Source organism: Corythoichthys intestinalis, chromosome 2, assembly GCF_030265065.1.
Source record: "Corythoichthys intestinalis isolate RoL2023-P3 chromosome 2, ASM3026506v1, whole genome shotgun sequence".
NCBI classification, from domain to species: Eukaryota; Metazoa; Chordata; class Actinopteri; order Syngnathiformes; family Syngnathidae; genus Corythoichthys; species Corythoichthys intestinalis.
The window spans coordinates 51,124,131-51,141,935 of NC_080396.1; the positions used below are offsets into that span (position 1 = coordinate 51,124,131).

Sequence of the window (17,805 nt, forward strand, 5' to 3'; positions counted from 1 at the left end):
TTGACAATTCAACAAAAACAGCTGGTATGGTCATAGGCGTTTTTGGCCTTTACACATACTATGGTCAAAACAGGTTATATACAGTGCAAAATAGTGAGAAAAAAAATTACATATATCATCTAACACAAAAAGGGTTTGGAGGATATCTCTTTGTGAAGTTAGGTGTTGTACCCATCACCTTACCAAAAGTACATACAGTACGTACATGCAATCAAGCTTTTTGAACACACATCTACATAAACATTGAAAAGATTATAGTGAAGAAAAAATATATATATATTTAACATTGAAAAAAAGTATTTAAAAAAATATTGACAAGTAGTTCAGTTCAATTCCATTTTTTCAGGCATTCGACCCAATAAAGTTTTTTTTTGTTTGTTTTTTTTGCGCAGTCAATAAAACTTTTTTTTTCCAACAAACTTTATTTACACAAAAACAAATACAAACATAGATTGAACAATTCACATACAATCAACATACATACAACAACAACAACAAAAATAATAAATAAAAAGGTGAGAGTCAATTTTAACACAAGCTGTACTGTTTGCAAAGTCTCTTGGTCCTTATAGCCTTGGGGTTCAAACAGGAACTTAAATCGGCCAAATATAAAGAAAACATTATCCCAAAAACTTGAAAATTTGGTCTTTGATTAGCATATTTAACACAATGAATGTGAAATTTTGCTAATATTAAAATAAGATTTATCACATATCTTTTATCCATTTCTGGTTCTTCAACGTTGGACAGGCCAAACAAAATATGTCTAAAAACAATTTTCAATGATGGCTCAACTTTAGAATTAATATAATTGTTCAGGTCAACCCAAAAGATGTGGGAGTAAGTACATCCCCAAAACAAATGGGAAATAGTTTCCTCTGCATTTGTACAAAACGAACATGACGTATCAATATTAATTTTAAATTTAACCATTGTTGTCTTTACAGGATAACACCTGTGAAGTAATTTGAGTGTGACTTCTTTAACTTTATTTCTTAATAAATATTTTCTTGGCAAAAGCCAAGTATGTTTCCATTCAATATCTTCGTATAAATTATTCCAATAATAAATTGCTGCAGGTTTGGAAACTATCTCCCTTTGAAGAAGTCCTCTCAAACAATGGTTAGAGGCTTCAGAGCTTAATAGTGCACATTTATAACCAATAAACAGAGAGACCTTGGATCAAAGACTGGCACGTTACAATTTCTACCTTTAGGAGAATTTTGTAATAATCTTCGAGAGCCCTCTGGTATTGCATCAAACACAATAGAGTATTCGCGAGGCGTAACAACAATACCATAAGATAAACAAAATTCTTGATAAGTGAAAAGTTGACCATCTTCGTTTAATAATTGACTAACTAAGAATATGTTATTTTCGGCCCATCTTTCAAAATATAAAGATCTATTTCGATACTGTATATCTCGGTTGTTCTAAATGTAATATCTATGTGGTGAAAAATTGGTGTTTTTATGTAATGTATTTTGTTTTTCCAAATAAAGTTGAATAAAATTCTGTCAATTTTGATACAAATATCTCTTGACACGTCAAGCGCCATCGCTGCATATATCAATCTTGAAATACCTTCGACTTTAGAGACTAATGATCTGCCAGTTATAGATAAATCCCTCTGTAGCCAAAGATTAAATTTCTTTTGGACTGAACCAATTAGGGGATCAAAATTTTCTGCCACCCTTGCACTTTCGTCTTTTTCAATTATAATACCTAAATATTTGACTTTATGTTTTACAGTAATCCCAGATACATTCTCATCACAGCAGTCTTTAACTGGTAGAAGTTCACATTTTGCTATGTTCAATCTGAGGCCAGAAGCTTTAGAAAATACATTTATAACATCAATTGCTTTTTGAATTTGGGATTTATCCTTCAAAAATAGTGTAGTATCATCAGCAAGTTGAGTGATGGTTAAAGTTCTATTTGCGATAGTAATGCCCTCTACATTACAATTTCTAAAGTGAATGGATAGTATCTGCATAGGAAGAAGAAAAAGAAATGCTGAAATTGGACACCCCTGTCGGATCCCTCGATGAATGTAGAACCTTTTAGTAGTGCCAAATGGAAGTTTAATGGAGCTATCCGCATTTGCATATAAGGTTTTAATAGATCTCTTAAAATATTCCCCAAAACAAAAAACATCCAAAGCTTTAAACATAAATTGATGTTCAATAGAATCAAATGCTTTGTAAAAATCCAAAAAAAGAATGAAACTTTCTTCTTCAATTAAATCAGAATAATCCAAGATATCCAGAACCAGCCTGATATTGTTTGTTATGTGTCTGCCAGTCATGAAGCTTGACTGAGTTTCCTTAATAATATCATTGAGTGTCAACTTTAATTTTTTAGCCAAACATATCGCTAAGATTTGTAATCATTATTAAGAAGTGATATTGGCCTCCAATTGTCTAATAACAAAGTATCTTTTTGTGGTTTAGGAAGGAGAGTAATCAAACCCTGAGTTAAAGACACTTTTAATACTTTCTACAAATACCTTCTATAAAAGTGGAACCAATTCTTTAGAAAACGTTTTGAAGAACTCTGCCGTTAAACCATCTGTTCCTGGACTTTTGTTAGATTTTAATTTCTTGGTAGCGTCTTCAATATCATTTACAGTTATGGGAACATCACACATTTCTTTATTAGCATCTCCAATATCAGCAATATTTCCCAAAGACTGAAAAAAGTGTTCCGTATCATTCGCTAAGCAGTTAGATTGATATAGTGTTTTATAAAATGACTCACAAGCTTCCGCTTTCTTTCCTGGGTCCTCTGTAATAACTCCATCTAAGCAAAGTTTGGAGACACTATTAAAGGTATTATTTCTCTTCTCCAATTTGAAAAAGTAAGAAGAGTTCTGCTCCCCCTTTTCCAGCCACTTCCTCCTAGAACGTACAAATGCTCCTTTTGCTTTGTCAATATATAATTGATCCAATTTCAATTGCATAATTTGCAGATTGTTTTTATCGTCTTGTGATAAATTCTCAACACCTTGAGAAGAAAGGGAAATAATTTCAGAAATTAATTCAGATTCCTCTTTCCTGTTCTTTCTAGTCATTTCACTTCCAGCTTTTCTTAAGAGTTTACCTAATTCAAATTTTAATAAATCCCAATTGGTTCCATATACATTTTCAGTACACGCGGTTGTCCAACCTCTATGTATTTTAAGTTTGATCTCATTTACCAATGACTCATTCAAAAGAAGAGAATTATTTAATTTCCAATACGAGTTAACCCTTTTCGCTTGATGACTAGCAGACACACATAACTCCATAAAAATTGTCTTATGATCCGTCAGGGGCGTTGGTAACATTTTGACATCGGTGACATATTGAGTTATGGGATCAGATAATAACCAAAAATCAATGCGAGATTGTAATGATCCCGCTTTGTTTTTCCAAGTAAAGTCTTTTGCTAATGGATTCTTAGTTCTCCAAATATCAATTAAATCATTTTCATGCATGAAGTTTTGCATATAAGTATTATTTTCTCCAGATCTAGAAGGCCATCTATCCTGTGTATCATTCAAAGTACAATTGAAATCCCCACCCAACACTATCTTCATTTCGGCATCAGTCAATATAACTTCTTGAATAGGTCACGGAGCTGCGTCACACACAACGTCACACAGCCTACTCTTTTTTTGGTTTGCGCGCTGCTGTCACTTCTACTCGTCGAGACGCGACTCATCCAAAGAAAACGACAAATACGGCTCATCTTCTTCCTTGAGCTAATGAAATAATGCATTAGTTTGCATTAAATGTAGTTTTAGATTCATTCTGCACGTTTTAAGGTCGCTCGCACAAACCAACCGGCCGTTGCTTGCTTCGCATGCCTCACTTTCATTAATTGGCGCCTCGCTTGGAAATTTATTAAAAAATGATCTCATTCGGTTCGTCCTTCTTGACATCACAACGGATCTTGGGATATGTAGTCTTTTGTGCTGCTTTTGGTTTTGAAAAAGGACAAGAAATGATGGAAATATGGAGATAGATACATGGTCCATGCTGCGTTTTAATGCATGTTTATGATTGCAATAAAACTAAAACTCAAATGACATTATCTCCCGTTTTTCTTGGTCGTTTGACTTCAAATAAAAACTGGTGTGGACATCAGTTTCTGCACTTTCAAATGAGACCAACCAGCGGCACGTGGGTGACGTAATTACAGCGTGACGAAGCTTCAAAGACGATATGTGTAAACGCGTCGCTGCCGACACGTTCGGTGTTAAAGGGTTAAACGTCTTGTTCTTCTGTGCTGGGATCAAGCATCATAGGGGCCTTCCTCGACGTGAAAGTCGTCTCAATGCTAGTTTAAGATGGTTAATAGGTGATAGCGTCCCCGAGTCGTAGCAAACAGTGGATATTAGGGGTGTGCCGTCTTATAGGCACCCCATGATTCGATTCGTTTATGATTCAGGGGGCTACGATTCGATTCTTGAACGATGATCATGGCATTGACGATGATCGCGGCTATCAAAATCACAATTATCGATGCATCGTACATTACTAATTAATAAGGTAGACAAACAAATTTTTGTCCATTATTTATTTAAAATATCCTAATGATTCAACAGGAATGATAGAAACATGCCCATACAACAACTTTTTTATTTATTTATTTTTACAAGAAAGTGCAAAAACTTTTACCATTTTAAAGGGAGTACTGATTTCTCTCAACAATACAATAAAATTTACACAGGTGAAATAAATTCCACATTTTCTGGAAATAAAGTGTCTTTAGAAATAAGACTTCTTTTAACCAATATACTTTGTTTTCACAGATTTCTGTACTATTTCGCATGTTTGTAGTGTTATCACTGTTGAATGTGCAGAATGTGAATAGCACGTTGGTTGAGCACCAACTGCATATGAAATACACGATAGCGAATTAGCTAATTAGCTTAGCGCTCGTCGCTAAGACCTCAAAAACAACAACAATAAAGGCTAAACAGCACAAGAGGGTTCGTGTACTCACCTCTTATAGACGCACATGGGTCATAACAACACTCTCAGGATATTTTTCAATTGACATGACTTGAAACTACAGCTGGACATCTGAATGACAATGAGCAATGAACTATCAAATAAAAATTGAATCTCTCTTCCCCTCTCGCTCTAAAAAAATAACTGTGCGGTCGCACAAAAGCGCGACAGCTGGGTCGCGCTTCAATTTTACACACACAAATTTATCTTCCAGTCTTTTGAAAATGAGTAAATATTTCACTCATTTACAGGCAGCATACATTATAACTTTGTACGTGCGTCCGTTAAAGGTGTCCAGGCGGCAGACGTGTCTTGAATTTCGTTCCGCTACGAGCGGCTATCATAAAGTTATGTGGGAAAATCATCTTTTTGATCCTTTATGAAGCGTAATCGAATCGCCACATGTCGAATCGCAATGCATGTAATAATCGATTTTTTTGGAACTTCTCTACTGGATATCCTTCATTTTAAAACTATTCTATTGTCGCAACATATAGCAGCAGATGTAGTCCTATTCATCTATAAAATCCACAGTTTTTGGTGACGTCCGACAAGGGATCCGTCAAGCTTGTGTAGCAACTGTGAGCCATGTCATGGCAAAATTTGGATATCCATCCTTTTACAATATGTCAAATCATCCATGTTAGAATGGTTATTTTGTACTGGCAGCAACGGTCGTCTCTTGACAACAAGTAGGCATGTACCTGAAATTAACAAGTGTTCTCATAAATTGAGCCTGTGGAACTATCACTAGTTAAGGATGTGCTTGGGGAATAGAATGTACATTGAACACGCCCACAGGATGCCCACAGGAACTCATGAGTGTTGTCATAATGGAACATAGTTGTCCTGACGACACTTTTCTCATTTATTGGGGCTAACCTTACTCAGAATACTTTGTGTGCTGCTTAAATAAACATATTCATATTCAAATTTCACACACATTTTAACTGTAGGATTCTGACTTGTTTGAACATCGACGCCATTTTAAACCAAAATCTCCATATTCGATTAAAATCTGTGACTGTTAATGCTGAGTAATCTTTGCTTGATGTAATAAAAAAATACTTTCAAATATTGGAGTTTTAAATTTTGTTTAATTCTAAAAGACTAAATTTTAAAGTAGCAAAACGACATAAGGGAACGGCGGTGAAGGGGAATACACAGAAGGATAGACTGTCCCATTTGGTTGCAGTCCTCCGCCGATCCCATCCCGTCATCAGCGTAGTGCGTTGCCCTTCCTACATGCCATAGGGAGCTGCCTACACGTTGTGTGGCCCTTAAATTGAGATCGTTTTTTAATGCACCCTAAACCGCGGGGCCACGGAGGGAAATGAAATGAGAACGTCACTTTTCTTTATTTTTAACGAGAAAATATAAATCTCTTTTGCCCCCTCCAAAAAAATTCCATCAATTCGCCGTTTCATTCTGAAAGCCACAGGGTACAAATGGAAAGAAAATGTAGAGGTTTAGAGTCCCAAAAAAAAAAAAGGATAAATGTACTTAAATTATATCTTAAAACCAAATAGTTCTTAAAGAGTAAGTGCACGTTTATTTTTCTAAAATGTTAGATACAACTGAAAATTATCTATCCAGATTCCACATTATTTCATGAATTGTACTGCTAAAGAGATACTACATCAGCGTGTGATGCATAGTGTTAACTGGTACATGTAATGCATTTTGAAAATCAATGCTGTAATTTAGACTCACATAATTTTTAAAATTAGAACACCATTATATGTAATAATCCCAAAATCAATTCGTTTAGTGTAAACGTTTTACAGAATTGCCATTCCTACTTTTCATTCAACAATAGTTTTTATTTGGTGACAGCCAGGGCATTTCGAAGAACAGTAACTGATCATGCCTAAGGTTTTCCTGTGCTTTGGCTGGCAAATATTGAAATCCCATCCTTTCTATATCCAATTGTTTTTATCATTTGACTTATCAAGACATGTGTGCTAAATCGGGAATTGAGCGTTTGAGTAGTTCGGTGGGTGCGATTGCCTGCATGTGTTAGTGTGCAGATGTTGGTCCTCTGTCTCTTTGCTTTGCGCTGCACCATATTACTGGCTTGTAAAGAGTGGAAAGCTACATTATGTAAGAACTTGGCCAGCTGCCCAGTTGCCTCTGTGTATGTGTGTGCGTGTTCGGGTGCGTGTGTGGGTGTGCATACGTGTGAGTGTGTTCGTGTACTCCCATCGAGTATATCAGCATGTCAGTCTAGAAATGGCAAACAGGTAACCAGACACCAATAAATAAGGCTCACATCTTGAAGCTATTTTATTCTGGCTCTGATTTCATAGTACTTCACACTGGAGGAGTGAATACAGTTTTGATAATGTGTCACACACTTGCAATTTGTTTCTAACTGCTTCAACTGCCTGCAGTTGTAGAACACTCATACAGTTTGAACTACAATCCAGGGAGGTTGATACAATATGAGCATTAAAGGGCAACTTGTTTTTGTCTTAAAAAAAGGAAGTGCATAACAAAAAATTCATTTTTGAGATATATCTTTGTAAAGTACATGCGATCGTATGGGAAATGTCTCCTGCATTTCTTCAGCCACATTTTTCCTTTTCTCATATGTTCCCCTCTCGCTCTCTCTGCATGCTAATGTCAACAGTATCTTTTTGAAGAATTGATTAGCATAGAACTTGTTGCGCTCCCAACATGCACCAACAAATTGTATCTTAAGCCACATTCAAGCAAGTCACACTAGTGAAGAGAACTAAATTATTTTTTAATAGGTTAGATAAACAGACTCTCTACAAGGCAAACCAAGGGAAAGGCCATAGATAAGCTAATGATTAGCATAGGTGTTAATGGTGTTACAACTCTAGACCAAGCATCATTCTATACAAATGGTGGAGCATAACACGTAGACTGAATAAAACAATAGTCATAGGCATATTTTCTTTACCCACTCTAGCAAATATTAAAATTTCTGTTACTTTGATTTACTGATTTTAGTTGAGTCACATATAGTCTCATATATACTATAGACTCACATATAGTAGGCCTGTTTAATACTGCCCTCAGGTGGCCAAGGCACGCGAAGTAGCCACATAGTCACATTGAATTACGGGTAAACATGATGCACAATTGTTTTTAATTAAATGTATTAATTAATTAATTAAATTAATGTTGATTGTGATCATTCACAGCCATCCCTCACTGATAAATGGATTGGACCTTTCTTTCAATGGCAGCAGATAAATTAGATATGTAATCACCAAACATAAATTACAATATTATGGAGTGCTGTTTTCCTTATGAAATAAAACAAGCATTTTTGTTTTGTTTTGTTTTTAGTTTCGTGGGTAGAATAAAACTAATGAATGTTTTTTACATTGATTTCAATTGGGATCGATGATTTACTGTGTGACAATCGTAATCACAGAAGAACTAAAACACCTATGTAAAAACACGATTATTGCCAGAATTATCTTGTTGCTAATATAGATTAAACAATGTTTAAACACAATTAGAATGAACAGGTAAACAAAAAGAGCAAAACAAAGTGGTCATTTTGTTTTGGTCCCAAAAAATATTTTCCAGAAATTGATATCACTACTATGGTATGATTTCACAAGAGAAAAGATAATTGGTGTACTTTTCGTGTTCAGTTTGATTTATGTACAGATCTTGACTACAATACTTGTACCGCTAGGAACCAGTGTTCATGGGCAACGGCGAGCAGTACATCTGGAAGCCACCAGAGGACGATGACATCATCACTTTGCACCCACCTCCTCATCGCATTGAGAACGGACAGGGGCACCCATCTCCTCCAACTGCAAAGGAGGTAGTGTATCCTCTGTGGTATTTTGGTGGGGGGAGGGGTATTACCGCAGAGGATTGGAAGGAAAGACACGCAGACGGACAGAGCGATCTGATTTGTGGCTGCGATGTTTATAGATGGGGGCGCCCCTTCGATTGGGCATGCCGTCATAACACCGTTGCCCTGTGACCTGCCTGTCATACTCTGCTTGCAGCCAGAGGTTAGGTTACATGCATCCTGCAGATCCAACCCCCCTGCTTGAACCCAGTTCCCAGGCACTCCCCTTTAGCGTAAGCATAATCATCACTTGCTGCCAAACACCTAAACTCTGCTTCTCATCCACGGAGAATTCCCCCCCCCCTTTTTTTTTTTTTTTTTCTCGAGCATGAGCCCTTCCAAGGCTGAATGGGATGAGCCCTGGCTGGGGACTAGGTTGCCAACTGGCCTATTCTTCATAATTATATATGGAGGAGATATCTGGTGGCGAGAGCAGGAAGTCTGAGCTGTCCAATCATGTCTCAATGTCACATATCCCACCGCATCTGCTTCCACATAAAACAGCTCCTCCCCCATTAATCCACTCTCAATCCGCTCTTTCTTTTTCTGTGCTCTCATGCAGCACAGTAAGAGCTACTAGCAGTCGGGAAACAGTCATACATGATGTTCCTGTGGTAGTTCTAACCTGATCGACGACTGTCTGTTAAAGTCTGAACAAATGCAATCAGCCGGGGGTGTTTTTCTCCCTCTAAAACTTGTAAATCAAGAGTTAGATAAGTTGGAGAGTCAGGTAAAGCTTTTACAAGATTATACAGTAAGGTTAGTCTACTGTTGGCTACAGAGCCGCTGGCCTTGACTGCATGTGGTGCTAATATATCAATTTCGTTGTCTGTTTTGATTTCTTTCCCTGAGTTGTTCACTTCTACGTTACCCAGTTTGCAGTTTGTAGCTGCCTGTATAATTTGTGTCTTCTGCAGGAGAAACATAACAGAAAGAACACAGGCAGAGGGGAGGGGAAAAGACAACATACAATACGCAGGCTTCCTCAACAGCTGCGTCCCAGTTCTGAAATCCCCACCGTCTTGTGACTTCCTTCCTCTGTTGTGCGATGTTGCAAACTCGGTGTGCACAAACAGCACATGCGTTCGCTCAGACATGTGCGCTACACCGTTTGTGTACACTCACATGCCTTGGTCTTTGTGTATCCAAAAAGGTCACAAAAGAGATTTGTAGGGGTAGGTTGCAGAACCAGTTTTAAAAAGAAGCAGGAAGCGGTAATTACACTCAAACTCAAATTGAAGCTGTGTCTTGAATTGCAAATTTATTTGTTCCGTTCCTTTGTATGTAACTTAAAAGAATTGTACGTCCTTTTAAAAAACCACATTCTAGCAGTAAATATCTTGTTTAGGAATTTTAAAAATAAGTTTAATTTTTCTACTACAAAATAGTTGGGAAAACATCAACGAAGGCCAATATTTCCCGAAACTAGGCAAAGTTGCAGTGAGCAGACATTTTTAAATCCCAGAAATATTTTAGCCAATTAAATGTGTGTGTTTCAGGTAGTTCTTGATCACAGATTCATCAACATTCGGATAAAAATTATAACCGGATACACTATTTTCATGGACACGGTTGAACAAATAATTTTGACATGCGCAGAGTGACCAAATATACCGGAAATAGTAATAGAAGAAGAACAAGCTGGAGCGACTTCCCTTTCTGCTTTAAATGTTATTTTGCATATTTTTCCCATTTTTCTCTTGTCAGGGCTTTTTAAAATTGCGAAATCTTCTAATATCTCCAGCAAAGTGTTAGTCTTTGAGACAGACCAGTTCAGTCTTAGACCCGCCTGGTCTTCCGCTTGCTGTGATTCTACTAGCTTCCAGCAGAAACAGAAATGGGTATACTGATATCACAGACATGCGCCGTAAAGACGGATTGTTCCGAAATTTTGGAATAAACTGTTTTCATGCACGCCGATCGGATTATGAGTGGGCTTGATTGGGTAAGAATATTCTGAATGGGGTTGTATACATGAAGCATTTCATTCTGAGCAGGCTTTTTATCCGAACAAATGTGTCTATGTAAACGTGGCCAATGTTCAGCTTTTGGTAAGGTTTTTCTTTTAAAATTGAGGGAATTAGGGAAAATAAAAATTAGATGGCGTTTTAGATGGAATATTGTAAATCAGTGAAGAAAATACAATTTTGAATGGAAATCAGGTTGTCATTTATCCCTTGTTCCACTGTAATGCAGCAGCCTAATGCATGTGTGAAACCTTTCATTCATTCATTCATTTTCTGAGCCGCTTATCCTCACGAGGGTCACAGGGGCGCTGGAGCCAATCCCAGCTCACTATGGGTAGTGCAGTTGACACTCTGAATCGGTTGCCAGATAATTGCAGAAGGACTACCATTCGCGCACAGTCATATAGGGACCCCCCCCCCCCCCCCCCCACACACACACACACACACACACACACCCCTGATAAAAGAAAAAAAAGGTGTCCGAGTCGAACTTTATGTTAGGGAGATCCGGCAAGAAATTCTAGACACTTTCAACTCTGGTTACAATTAGCAAAAACATTAAGATTACTAATTGAAGGTGTACAGAAAGTGTTTGTTAGCCTGATAGTGTGGGTGTGAGAGTGGCTCTGTGTTTGCTCTGTGCTGTAACCTGACCTATTTTGACAGGGTCGGATAAGACAGAGTAAACTGTGTTATCGCACTGGCAAGGTTTAGACGGAGAATCAGCATCAGTCTAGCAGTGGATAGACCTGTTAAAGTTTCACAAGTGCTTTGGCAGCAGAACAGCAAGCAACGGTGTGAAAGATCTGGACGCCATCCAACCCGCTGACAGAAAAAATCTGCTCAGTGATGTTCGCGAATGGACTTTGCTCACATTTTATTTGCCTTAAACCAGGCATGGCGATTGTAGATGTGGGTGCTTGCATACTGGACATGTCCCGTGTTTGCATGTGTGAGCTTAATGTATTCACGTAGTTGAGCATGTGAAGGGAATTTGAAAAACTAGTGTCAAGCCAAGTCAGTTTATTTACAGGAGCTTTCCCTAAATCATCAAAAACACAGAATTGATATTAAAATATTAAGATGAATTATATGTATATTCAGTGGGGCAAATAAGTATTTAATCAACCACTAATTGTGCAAGTTCTCCCACTTGAAAATATAAGAGAGGCCTGTAATTGTCAACATGGGTAAACCTCACCCATGAGAGACAGAATGTGAAAAAAAAAAAAACAGAAAATCACATTGTTTGATTTTTAAAGAATTTATTTGCAAATCATGGTGGAAAATAAGTATTTGGTCAATACCAAAAGTTCATCTCAATACTTTGTTATGTACCCTTTGTTGGCAATAACAGAGGCCAAACGCTTTCTGTAACTCTTCACAAGCTTTTCACACACTGTTGCTGGTATTTTGGCCCATTTCTCCATGCGGATCTAGGGCAGTGACTTTTTGGGGCTGTCGTTGGGCAACACGGACTTTCAACTCCCTCCACAGATTTTCTATGGGGTTGAGATCTGAAGACTGGCTAGGCCACTCCAGGACCTTGAAATACTTCTTACGAAGCCACTCCTTTGTTGCCCTGGCTGTGTGTTTGGGATCATTGTCATGCTGAAAGACCCAGCCACGTCTCATCTTCAATGCCCTTGCTGATGGAAGGAGATTTTCACCCAAAATCTCTAGATACATGGCCCCATTCATTCTTTCCTTTACACAGATCAGTCTTCCTGGTCGCTTTGCAGAAAAACAGCCCCAAAGCATGATGTTTCCACCGCCATGCTTCACAGTGGGTATGGTGTTCTTCGGATGCAATTTAGTATTCTTTCTCCTCCAAACACGAGAACCTGTGTTTCTACAAAAAAGTTTTATTTTGGTTTCATCTGACCATAACACATTCTCCCAATCCTCTTCTGGATCATCCAAATGCTCTCTAGTGAACCGCAGACGGGCCTGGACGTGTACTGGCTTCAGCAGGGGGACACGTCTGGCAGTGCAGGATTTGAGTCCCTGGCGGCGCATTGTGTTACTGATAGTAGCCTTTGTTACTGTGGTCCCAGTTCTCTGTAGGTCATTCACCAGGTCGCCCCCGTGTGGTTCTGGGATTTTTGCTCACCGTTCTTGTTATCATTTCGACGCCACAGGGTGAGATCTTGCATGGAGCCCCAGATCGAGGGAGATTATCAGTGCTCTTGTATGTCTTCCATTTTCTAATAATTGCTCCCACAGTTGATTTCTTTACACCAAGCGTTTTACCTATTGCAGATTCAGTCTTCCCAGCCTGGTGCAGGTCTACAATTTTGTCTCTGGTGTCCTTCGACAGCTCTTTGGTCTTGGCCATAGTGGAGTTTGGAGTGTGACTGACTGAGATTGTGGACAGGTGTCTTTTATACCGATAATGAGTAAAAACAGGTGCCATTAGTACAGGTAACGAGTGGAGCTTCGTTAGACCTCGGTAGAAGAAGTTAAACCTCTTTGACAGCCAGAAATCTTGCTTGTGTGTAGGTGACCAAATACTTATTTTCCACTCTAATTTGGAAATCAATTCTTTAAAAATCAAACAATGTGATTTTCTGTTTTTTTTCCACATTCCGTCTCTCATGGTTGAGGTTTACCCATGTTGACAATTACAAGAACCCTTGATCTCAGAACTGTGAGGCGGACGTGCTAACCACTCAGCCACCGCGCCGCTTTTTTTTTTCTGCCTGCATGTGTTCAGTGACGCGACATGTCAGAAACAGAGATTGGATGAACTACGTAGAAGAAATAAGTGAATAATGAATATCGGTGGAAACTGATTACGTGACACAAGCTCTTTATTAGGGTTGTTGTTAACACATGTGTATGTAAATCTGACGTTAGTAGATTGTTCTTATTGGAGATGCGGGTGTGGCAGCGTGGCAGGGTTTTTTTTAAACATGGGGTTTCGACAGTTGCCGTCATATTTTTGGGATCAGAGCACCATATGCCGGAATGGCGTTCCGCTTCCATATTTCATGGTGGAACGCCGATCGGCTCGTTCCGGCTCACTTTCACCCCTGATTGTACTGCTTTGCAAGGCATTCATTTGGCCGCAGTTATTATTACTATTATTTGTATTAGTTCCAAACAAATTTCCAAGAGACCTTGGAACATTATTAACGAGGACAGTGGGTGTTTAATTGTGACTCACTGTAGCTTTTGTCGTTTATCATGTGCGAAATTGACAATTCAATATCTGTAGACAGTGACACACAACTTTAAATGTTAATTTTATAGCTATCCATAATCAGTATACAAGCTGTAAAATAATCTCGGTGCATCGAAACCAATGTGTGTAAATGGTACGATCCAAAAATATATGATATTGGTGAGTTTCCACATGAATAGCTAAAGACAGGCTCCTCAGGCAAAAAATTGTGCATAGGTGAATTTATGAAACACGCATACAGTCCACTGGTGGTCCGAATTTTAACGTACACATTCAAACATTTCAACTAAGATAAGCTGACACTTGCTACCACTTGAAGTGCCTGATAAACACTAAATAAAGGGGCTGTTTACATGGTGACGCTGCAACACCAAGAAACGCAATGATTGTATTTAGGGATGGGAATCGAGAACCGGTTCCTATAGAGAACCGGTTCTGTGCGTTTCAATTCCATGGAATCGCTTGGCAGTTTATCTAAAAATTCTCTTCTGGATTCCAACCAGCACGAATTTTGTCAGGTAATTTACGCATGTTACACACGCTCGATTCAGGAACTAAGTCTACGTGATTATTCAAAGAGTGACCACTCGCCAAGTCTAATCTGGAGAGTTGTCGTCGTGTGATTTAGCATTGATTTTCACAGGCCAGGTCATTATTCATGAGACTACTTAAAGAAATAGTGATTTTTTTCAAAAAATGTCTATTAATGGGTCTATCGTATTCCTCGTGGAATATAAGAAAAATATAATATATATTCGTCTAAAATAATTCTAAACAACTTTTAACAGCAATTAAAATACTCATTACGGTCGGTAGTCCACAAATCATCAAATTTTCTGAATAATTTGAATTTGTTGGGTCGTAGGGCCAATCTGACTATTGATTTCACACAAAAGTATATACCTCCGCATCCGATGGTGGTATTTTTGTGTTGCTACAACTACCGGAAGTGGATGTTCCAAATTACTTCCCGAAATGCACCTGACGACTACACCCAATCAGCATATTTTCGCCCGTAATTCGAGATAGGATTGGTCCCGAACCACTTTTATTCTACTCAGTATCAAAAGGCCTTTCTATAGAGTACCCCAACTACTGTATGTCTAGGAAGTTAACAAATCCAAGTTAACGGAGGATTGTGCTAAAATTCCTCTTATATTGCATGAGATCCAACCGTCCTTATGTAATTACACCAACCTAATTATAAACTTGTTAATATTTGGGACAACAAAAGAGATACTCTGCCCCTGCTCTCTGGACTAGCTGAACACTTTCTGTGTGTGCAGGCTTTCTCCACCCCATCTGAGATGGTGTTCTCCACTGCTGGAGACACCATAAGTCCAGAAAGATCACGTATCCTGCCTGAAAAAGCAGACATGCTTATTTTTCAGCAAAAGAATTGTTAATTTTGCACATTTGCACTACTTACTGTTCTGTTGTATCTGAAAGTATGCATCTTTATTATTATTTTTGAGTGCTATCTGCTCATATGTCATTTTAAAAAGGAGGATTTTTTATTTCTATTAGAAAAATGTTTCGGTAAAATGTTACTCATTCTTGTCTATTTGCCACAGTTACATATTGCCACAGTAACAGTTATCGAGGCTTTAGGCCTCTTTTCACCTCGTTGTGAGTTTGTAAGGTTGTGACTTCTGATTAAAAAAACTAGATGCCAATCAAAATGTTTGTTCTTCTTTTTCCCCAAATTAGAATCGATAAAAGAATCGATAAAGAATCGAATCGTTATTATCGATAATGGAATCGGAATCGGAAAAATCCTATCAATTCCCATCCCTAATTGTATTGCAGAATGGCCTCGCTTTAACACGGTGACAGTGAAAATGGAAGGCGAAGATGCAAACTTTTGATTCCGGCCTCCAAAGCAGAACGGTTTGATGCCGGGGATTGCTCCACAACCATATGAATGGAATGCTCTCACTCCGATGACGTCAGCACTCGCACACGTCACTTTGGGCATGCAAAGTCGCCGGCACTAAATATACAAAACAGTAGACGTGGTAGAACGTTGGCTTAATGTAGTGTTTTTATCATATTTTTAATTTAAAATATATTTTACGTTCGCCTTTTAGGCTGTATTGGCTGAGCGAAAATTGTGTTGGTTCGTTCCACTAAAGTGGATCTACATAACCTCTGCATTGTAATTTACATACGTTGCTAATTAGTACCCAAAAAAAAGTTCTACTCACGGTTTCCAGTCATTTTTTAGTAATTAGCGTTTTTATGTCGGTCTTTTTTTCCCCCGTGGCGCAGTGATATTGATACGGCGGAGTCGTATCGTCAGTGTGTGAAGCCATTTTAGGTCACGTGCACCAATAGGAGACGAGGATTGTTGCTATGGGTTTGGAAAACAAACAACATGGCGGCGACCGTGTCAAACTACGACACGAGCGAAGATGAACAAAAGATAAGAAAACCGCATTCGAAATTTAGTCAAAAGGCATCGAAACGATGCTATATGCATCTCTCAACTGTCCAAGGGCGAAAAAGGGCAGGAATTTGGAAAAAACGTGCAGAGCCGCGTGGTTGCGTCAGACAATGGCTTTATCCCCAGGCTCCGTCGAAGGATATTGCTGAAAATGCGTCGACTGGGATTTTTAACGACATTCACTACAGGTAAGCCACACGCACGCCTTTGCTACAAGGTTAATTGTTATTAACCTATGCTCACAAAAATCTTATTTAAACTAGTGTTGTAACGATGCCATTTTTTAGCCCAGATATCAATACTACTTTGTTATAAAATGTATGTACAGTGTATAGAAAGTGAATCCAGTAGAACTTTTTATTGCATACCTGTTATGGGTGACGATGGTTAAATAAACCTTCTGGCTCAAGAACATCAAGCTGTAGTCAATAAAAGCCCTGATACTGACGTGGCAGTGATTGCTGTAAGTCTGCAGATAGATTTACAGTGTAAAATGCATTTTTTCACAGGAGGAGGCAACAGAACGAGGACTGACGTCTCTGAGGTCTCTGCAGCTCCTGGCACTAGTGTGTGTTTAGCACTCATTGGCATCCATACATTCACAGGTTGTGACTCTGCTTGTGCCTTTCATGGCAAAGGGGGGGAAAAAATTCTTTTGCACGTCATAAAAAAAGAGTACCTGACTGGGTTTGCAAAGCTGGGCAGCAGTTTTAAACTTGACCTACAAACATTTAACACGTTGTGGAAATACGTGTGCCACCTGTTTGGCCAGTTATATTCCAAAAATGATGCCAAATGCAGATTTTTCTGTATGGCCTCGTCAATCTTGCCAGAACATTCTATTCCCCCAAAAACTGATGCTCTGTACCAACATTGCAGGACAGCAAACTATCAAGCAGCAATCATGAAACGTTGTCTGACAGGTAAAATGTGTGCCCCTTCACCCATTGGGAATGGGTGGGACATTGAGGATGGGCAGTTGGCAGTGACATGGATGACTAAAAATCCTGCCCCTGATACTGTTTTGCAAGTAGTCAACTGTAGTTGAAAGGTAACCAATTGTGACACGGGAAGATGTTCCCATATGTCTGCAAAACTTTCTTGTACTGATTTGTATTGGTGCCAAGCATGCGAGAATGTTTCCAAAGAAACAGAAGACACTTGGATGGGCTGATGACTTTGATGAAAGCGATTTTGAGGAGTAATGTTGTCATGTACAGTTTTACTATTTTTTATTTCTATATATATTTTTTTTTAATTCGTTTTTCAATATTTGTATGTGTATTTTTATAGTATGAGACACTTCCATGTTTAAATAAATGTTGTGTACCAACAGTACCATACTTGAATGATTCCAA

The 17,805-nt window shown here is 38.4% G+C and overlaps 1 protein-coding gene across 3 annotated transcripts in view; it reads left to right on the top strand.

The window, feature by feature from the left end:
* The window catches only part of LOC130906160 (uncharacterized), a 100,853-nt gene that overhangs the window by 76,321 nt on the left and 6,727 nt on the right, over nt 1–17,805 (top strand). For all 3 annotated transcript variants that reach the window (XM_057820151.1, XM_057820145.1, XM_057820152.1), the window contains one exon: nt 8,680–8,814. In XM_057820151.1, the coding sequence (XP_057676134.1) occupies nt 8,680–8,814 (135 nt within the window). The remainder of the gene's footprint in view (nt 1–8,679; nt 8,815–17,805) is intronic.